General features: G+C 44.0%; 1 protein-coding gene across 1 annotated transcript in view; it reads right to left on the bottom strand.

Moving 5' to 3' along the window:
* Positions 1-3,408: 3,408 nt before the first annotated feature.
* atp9a (ATPase phospholipid transporting 9A) overlaps positions 3,409-8,296 on the bottom strand; it is a 36,446-nt gene continuing 31,558 nt past the window's right edge. The window contains exons 27-28 of the mRNA XM_084445281.1: positions 6,915-7,118; positions 3,409-5,433 (exon numbers count right to left, since the gene is read on the bottom strand). Of these exons, the coding sequence (XP_084301407.1) occupies positions 5,297-5,433; positions 6,915-7,118 (341 nt within the window). The 3' untranslated portion in view covers positions 3,409-5,296. The remainder of the gene's footprint in view (positions 5,434-6,914; positions 7,119-8,296) is intronic.

Here is an 8,296-nt window from a genome sequence, read left to right as displayed (position 1 = left end):
GGAAAGAATACAATTTCGAAGAAACAAACATTAAGACACATTAAAATTCGCTTAGTACTCACCCAGTCAGGAATCTCTTTGTTCTCCCTCTGGCTCAAGGCGGATCACCGGGAGTTGTTTTCCTTATCTCCTAGGCAACCAGCTAGCTAGCCTACTGGGAATCTAGCAGAAATGTAACAGTCTAAAAAGGGTACAAAACAATACTTTACCTGGATCCATGGCGCGCGTAACAAACATACAATCAAGAGCCGAGGCTCAAAAATGCAATCAAAAATCCCACTGAGCCGGCGAAAAATAGCGCTTAGACAAACATAAAGACAACACAACCCCGTTCGGGGACAAAAACAGACACTCCGGAGGTTAGCTGGTAATCGCACTCACTGCGAACTTCAACCCATTTGGAAATCGCACTCACTGCGAACTTCAACTCATTTGGAAATCGCACTCACTGCGAACTTCAAACCTGTGGGAATCGCACTATCTGCGAACTTCACTCTGTGGAAATCGCACTATCTGCGAACTTCAACCCAAAACGTTATCCTAGAAGTGCACTCTCACTTCTTAACTACAGCCGAGCCGACAAACAATCTAAACTGTAGTCTACATCAACTGTAAGGGAGCGAGTCCCAAACCCAAAATTGCACCTCTTCTGAAGAGAACCCCCGGTAGCCTAAACAAGGACGAAGTCAAAACGACAATACGATATAAATATGTATATTGCTGTCCACATCTCCTTGGATAGTTACTTACTTAATACCCACGCTGGGGTTTCCTGTTTTCAACCAATCCAGACCAACACAACTGAACCAAATCAAGGCAAATACAACTCAGAACCACAAGAGGGTTCGTTTAAACGTACCTGTGAGCCTCAGGAATCCAGTGGCAGAACTGAGGAAATAATCTCGGCTAGCGCTCTGGCGCAAGAGAGAAAATTGATTTTCCAAGCCCATATGGACCGACACGTCTGTCGATCAGTCCTATCCACTGGAATCCCGGCAACACGCAGGTAGTCCTCCCAGATCATCCGCGTCGCCAAAACTGTGATCGTATTTTAGACTTGTCTAGTCCAAAGATTTACCAAGATACGTTCAAAAGGTTGAGTCTGGTTTATTGAATGAAATCAAATACTTGCGCAAGGGCTTCCTGAACAACGCAAACAAAGGTGGTTTGTCAGAGAAGTGAAGTCAGTCACTTCTGGCCTGGCTTATATTCATTCAGAACACAGGTAAGTCTTTCTAGGATTTCATTGGCTGAGTTGTCTATGCGTCATCGTGAGGGGACGGATATCACACAGTGAAAGGAAGGAATGTGGGATGAAACTCGCTTTGAATAGAGACAAAGGTCTGAGTCAGGGCAGGAAGGTGGCCTTTCTGACTTGGACAAAAGAGCGAGGCAGAGCTATGCAGAGTGTGTTTACAATATCAACAGGGGGGAGAGTTGGTGTTTTACATTAGACTGAAACTGGGGTTTTGCAGGGGACTTGGGGGGAGGTGATAAATTACAAAGACAAAGGCTAAGGTGTTTGGATGTAAATTCCTGGACAAACCCCATGAAACAATATCCACACAACCCCAAATAGACAGTGTGTGACCGCGTTTCAGATTCAAAACCATAAGTTCCATAGGTTTGACATCCCTTTTTGGGCCACTCATATGCACAGCAAATACACAGTGTGTATGTGTGGTAGTTAATAGGAGCAGAAACGAACCTTTCACTTTCACAAAACTGGGGGAAATATGTGTGACCGTGTTTGTCAGCCCCTAGCCTCGACAACACAGGTAAACTCCACCTAATACATCACCTCTGCTCCAGCAGGTATACTATCAGTACAGTATGAGTACTGTGAGAAGTCCTACTGAGAGTACAGTATCATGTGTCACTTTTGGACTGCTTGACATGCTGTGATGCTATGATGATGATGTGTCAGTAGAATCACAAGGTGTGGAATGACTTCCGTGGACCTTCCTTAGCAGCAGTAGGTGCTAAGACTTATCAAAGCATTTCAGTCTTACCAAGATATAAATTGTTTGTATACACAGAGCCAAATAGAATATTGACTGGAAAGCTGTTATGATGTGTATCAATTACTACAGGTAGAAAATATAGTCTAATTGGGTCTTTACATTTCCAATGTACGTCCTCATCTCAGCCAAAACATAAATTATATAGTTAGAAATATTGATAAGGCAAATTGACAGTTGTTGAAGACGTGTTAATTGGTCTCACAGTCAAATGGCCATGGGTTAATTGGTCTCACAGTAATTGACCTCAGTCACAAAACTACTCTAGCATTCTTTGTCTCTCTCAAGGAAAGTATCTTAACCACAGACAGTTTATGTGGCTGGCTGGCCTGAAAGAACAATATGGATTCCACATGTTTCCTCAACATAATTTGGATTAACTAACCACTCAAGCAGACTACATGATAAATGTTTGTGGTGTGTATTCTGTTGCACATCAGAGAACCTATTGCTGTTCCACAGGGCGCAACTGGTGAATCTTTCCTCAGTGGAAATAGTTGTAGTAATGGTCGCCCTAAACACTATATGAACTTTGCAATATTGTTCAAAGCAAGGCAAAAATATTATTGGTAGGTTATGTGAGAGTAATGTACATTTGTATGTTTCTAAGCATAACTAGATTAGATAGTTTTAATGGTAATGATTTGTACACTGAGCAAGGACTCTTTTCCAACTATTGGATGGTAGATTTGGCAGCGGTCCAATCAGGCGCTCTGCTGAACGCTTGAAGCTCAGAGGAAAGACCTCAAATGTTAAGGTTAGGAGGCAGTTTTGTTGACTCTGGGATGGAATTTCAGTTTTCATGGGACTGATTAAGTTAAATGGTTTATTTTAATGGTGTAACCTACGCATTTGAGCTACGGAACAAGAAAAAAAGGTTGGATGGGAAGCCAAACTTTAATATGTACATACAGTAGTGTGGTGCTTCACTCCCTTATTTTTTGTTCAAAGAGTTTGAGCAAAAAAAAAACATTTTTGAGGGATTCCATATACATTTCTAAATATTTCTAACTATACTGTATCTGTAGGTCACTATAAAGTTTCAACCAGAATAGCTCTTTACACCAATTTAAGACAGTATTTATTTTATGAATGACTTAATCTAATAGTAATATCAATCAACATCAGCATTGTTGATACCATCTGAAGCAAGTGAGTTCAGACACCCAGGGTAAATGTTGGGAATTGAGTGGAAGCTCTGGCAGTGTTCAGGGGCTGGGACTCCCTCCGCTGGTGAAAGTGTGTTAGGGTTCCTGTCAGCACAGCTCATCAAAAGGAAACCTGAGCAAACATTCAAGTGACAGTACATTTAATGTGACAGTATTGAGTGATTGTGGGTTCCAATTAAGGCCTGAAGACCAACAATTTCAGAAAGGAAGAGTCCAACTAGAAATGAAAATTTATTTTATTATCACCACTGATATTCACATCAACACAATGTTCCCTTTTGTTCTGCTATTCCGAGTGAAATTATACCAACATAATGACAAAGGTTAATATATAAAACACGTTGTTCACAATTATGCAAGTCATAATATAAATATGAATAAGTCAAATAAAATACAGTGCAGCTTTAACAGAATGTACGGTTTTAAACCAAAGTCCACACAACACACAACAACAAATGTCGTTGTCAACGCAAAAAAATGCTGTGCAAAAAAGCATATCAAATACAAAGGTTTCAATGAAACTTCAACCAAAACAAAGTAGCTAAAACATTGAATGATTATGTATGGCACCCTGTACTAAGTATTTGATACAAATGATTCACTGGGTCACAAATCTGAACAGGATTCTTGATAATGGCTCTCATAGGGAAAACAAAAGAAAATAGGGACATAAATATACTGTAATTATTGACTCTATTTTCTATATGGTACTATGATTGATTAAATGTATGAGGCGTAGTGAGTGAGGAGCTGTGTGCTTGTTGGGTGACAGACTGTGTGTTGGTCAGCAGACGTGTCTGTGAGGTTGGTGGCAGCGTTGAGGACTGAAGGGACGAGGGGACGAGTGAGTGGGCAGCAGGACAGTGGTCAGAGCATTTTCAGTTATGGCTTCAGGTCACTACTAGAGTGAGTCATGCATTGCTAGATTGTGGCCAATGTTGGCGTCAGACGTGGCCGCATAAGGGGGCACACATTCCCTGACCGGCGCGTGGCTCGTCAAAAGACCTAGTGGAAGGGATCGGCTACAAATAGCCGATACCCGTTAGTGGGTGAATATTGACCATGCTCTTCAGACACAAACAACTTTACCGCGTCATAACCAAATGACAAGGACAACCGTTACATCCGAGACAGTGAGTCATGCTAAGTAAACAACCACACCCCCTCCACTGGCTGGGTTAAGTGACGCAAAAATAAACACACACACACACGTACAGTACACGCGCACACACACAGACCTGTGTTCACACAGAGCCTGATCACGACACTATTTCTTGTTTGAAACTCATCCCAAGCAAAAGACCCATGATAGTCCTGAGGAAACCTTCAATAGCAGTCTGCAGATCAACATGTTGTTGTGAAAAAAGGGTTTCCTACAGTAATGTAACTCTAAATTCAAGGTATTACAAAGTTATTAAGAAGATCTAATCCCAATGTGTTTTGCACTAAGCCAATATAGTAAGTTAGGATGTTATGCTTCATTCAGCACTCAGAACAGTAATCCATCTACAATTCAGAAAGAGAAGCAAGTCATGTTTACTCAGGATTCATGTTTCAATCCAATTTTACCAGTCATCATTTCTGTTTTAGAAATAAAACTTGCATATGTTGCACAACTTTCTTAATCATTAGTGAGTCACTTCATGATGAGGAGCCACAAATAGCCCTGTGTGAGTTCTCTATGGCACCCCATTGCATTCCTCTGTTGGAATTCACAGGTTTCTATGTTCGTAACCATAACAGAGGACGCACCTCTTGTTTCCAAACCAATGATATCCACTCCAAGCACACAGAACAACCATCAACACGAAGACTGTCAACACATACTCATCAGCCCTGCTTCAAACACATGAAACAAAGGACAAATATTGGACGTTCTCTCTTCTCAAAACAACTGTACCCGACGATGTCATTCCAGTTTGCACCGTTGCAAAGAAATGAAAAGGGGGAGGGCAGGACTTCTGTCACGGGGTCAAAGTGCAGGCTCTGTTAGTCAGGGGAGGGGAGAGAAGGGGAGGCTGGGGGCAGGAGGTCCCGGGGCTCAGCGGCGAGGCCGGAGGTCGGGGGGGGGGCGTGGCGGTGGGCGTGGCCTCCTCCCGGGGCTCTCTAGGAGGTGAGCTTGGAGTAGTTGGGCGGGGAGAAGCGCCTCCGCAGGTACTTGAGGATGTAGAGCGGCAGACAGCTGACCAGCGTGATGACCGTCACCTTCCACAGGAACGACACCGTGGTGATGAAATGCACATCTGAGACAGAGGGAACAGACTGGTCAACAACACACACAGTACATCAGAGAGTACCTCACACAGCAAGAAAGAAAGAATGAAAGAAAGAAAGAATGAAAGAATGAAAGAATGAAAGAATGAAAGAATGAAAGAAAGAAAGAAAGAAAGAAAGAAAGAAAGAAAGAAAGAAAGAAAGAAAGAAAGAAAGAAAGAAAAAGAAAAAAAGAAATGTGTCTGTGTGTGCCGACTGTTCTTTAAAAAAAGAGGAAAGATGAAGCGCTCCAAAATGGGTACTTGAGACCGCATGCAGGTCATAACGGTCCACATTGCAGGCTGAGAATGGAACTCCACACCCCTCATAAAGGCCTGAAATAGGACGGCTCTGTGTGCCCGATGGATTTGTCACGCTCCTCCAGCACATTTCCGACATATTGTGACGTGCCCATTCTCTTTTTTCTTCCATTGGTAGTTCATGTTACTACTCCAAAAACGGAAAGTTATGCAATTATATCAGCATCCCATAATGCATCTGTGTATCTCGGGTCTCAACATCCACTCACTCTTGTTCAACGTTCCTCAACGGTAAAAGCCCGCGGTGTACTCGCTGTTTAACAACACGTACGCGTAGACGGGCGCGGATTTTGCGGAACGTTAATTTCTGAGCATCTGCACAGCCAACCGACACTCCAAAAGGAAGGCAGGAGACGCGTTAACACACGTTAACACACTTAACAATACTCACTCCTGTATAATGTCACTCGACAATATCATTTCAGCTGAGGGTGATTTTTATGCTGGTAGAGCCACACACTGTTCTCATGACAAACAGGGAGACCGGAGCAGGAAACTAACATCCAGCTTTGGCATTTCCTCTTCAATACTCTGGCATGCCGGTGGCTACGCCAGTCCTGAACAGATTTGTCACTTGAGTCACCTTTAGCCTTCCTAATGGCCGTACATAGCAGGGCTAACTGGACACCAGAGGCAAGGTATGAATGGATGGTGCCTGGTCATCACTGAATGCTGACGTAAAACTTCAAGGTCAGGGAGAGCTCAGGATGGTCAATCTATCATCGAGGGCCGTCCAGTGAATTAGTGGACGCGTTATTTGGCCCGTTGGTATCAAAAACACTGACGGCTCAACGTCCGGCCGTAAAAGAGCCACCAGATGTCAGTGTGTGTGTGTTTGTGTGTATTTGTGTATGTATCGATGTGTGCATGTATATGTTTGTGTGTATGTTGGTGTGTGTGCATGTATGTAAATGTGTATGTGTGTGTATGTGTTGGTGTGTGCATGTATGTGTGTTTGTGTGCATGTTGGTGTGTGCATGTATGTCAATGTGTGTGTGTGTGTGTGTGTGTATTTGTGTATATGTCGGTGTGTGCATGTATGTGTTTGTGTGTGTAGGTGTGTGCATGTAGGTAAATATGTAAGTAAATGTGTGTGTGTGTGTTTGGGCATGTGTCGGTGCGTGCGAGTACGTGCGCGTGCGTTTACCCACCGATGAACTCGTGCAGGAAGACGAGCGAGGCGATGTAGGACGCCAGGCTGAGGAGCTCGGCCACGATCATGAGCCAGTGCCACGTCTGGATGGTCAGCGCCACCATCAGCAGCTCGGTCAGGATGAGGGAGGTGAAGGAGATGGCCACGCTGTGGACGAACTCCGACTCGAACAGCAGCAGGGCCCCATACATGATGATACTGCCTGAGGAAAACACACGAGGGGCACGGCGCCGTCAGCGACGAACGTCACGTGAAAGTCCGGTCTACGAGAGACCGTGTCGGTATCGCTGAAACATCTGGATTAGTGACTCTTTAGGACTCGACCTTGACTCTGGTTATGTTATACTACACTTTGCTGCTGTCAGCGCAAACAATACAATGAAGAATGTGTATGCGGCAGAAATAGATCTATATCTTTTGGATTTAAAAAAGTAAAGGGGTTCATGTCCGGTCCTCCGCTAGGGTTTCCCCTGACAGGAAGGGGACATTTCTGACACGCTTCCATCACATCTCTCATGTTGATAGTGTGACCCTAGAAGCAGGACACAGCGCTTCCTGGTATTGAGGATGTAATTAATACCAGCCAATCCTACTGTACATGAAATACCTCATAGTTATAAAATGTAGCTACGGAAAAAAAAACGCATTACACTTGAACGTATTGCTTTTCGGAATAGAGCGAAGCAGTCAGGAAAACACGAGGATACTGTGGTGGATCGATACCAAACTGAAACAGGCCTACTCGAGCGTAAAGGCTGAACAGACATCAGAGAATCCGCTCCAAACCGGATTGTTCTCCAGACTGAGTCTGTTTTGACAGAGAAGGCTTTTGGAGTGGGCGGCAGACAAACAGTTACGGGGTGTAGCTCGCTCTACAGGCCTCAGGCGCCGCCTTCGCAACACAAATGTACCATGTTGGAAAACCCCCCCGGGTCATATAACATCACAACCACTACAGAGACGAACCCTGGCAGCAGGCAAGGCCAAAGAGTGTGGGTTGCTAGGGCGCATTAGGGCAGTATACTGTAGCTTCTAGTACCTTTGTTGGGGCAGCTTAAAGAACGAGATATTTCCCTAACAACGAACCAGTGGAAACTCCTAAATAGTGGTCACATAGTGTCACAGAGACTTTGTGATGGCGAATATATATGATATATTCTACAACGGAGAGTTTGGATACTTGATTCTGATTGGCTAGCGGCCGTTAAATACTCTGTAACCCACGGCTGCGACCACATAACAATTAGTACTAATGCGCCGTCAATCTCATTGACGAGGCTATTGATAAGATCAAGCCGTGGTATGCTTTGCGTAGCAACCACTCACAGCAACCTCGCTTTTTTATTAATTACACCCGTGTTTACCTACTGTAGGTATCCT

This window comes from Borostomias antarcticus (genome assembly GCF_949987555.1).
Source record: "Borostomias antarcticus genome assembly, chromosome: 11".
Lineage (NCBI taxonomy): Eukaryota > Metazoa > Chordata > Actinopteri > Stomiiformes > Stomiidae > Borostomias > Borostomias antarcticus.
This window is presented reverse-complemented; position numbering and strand designations above follow the sequence as displayed.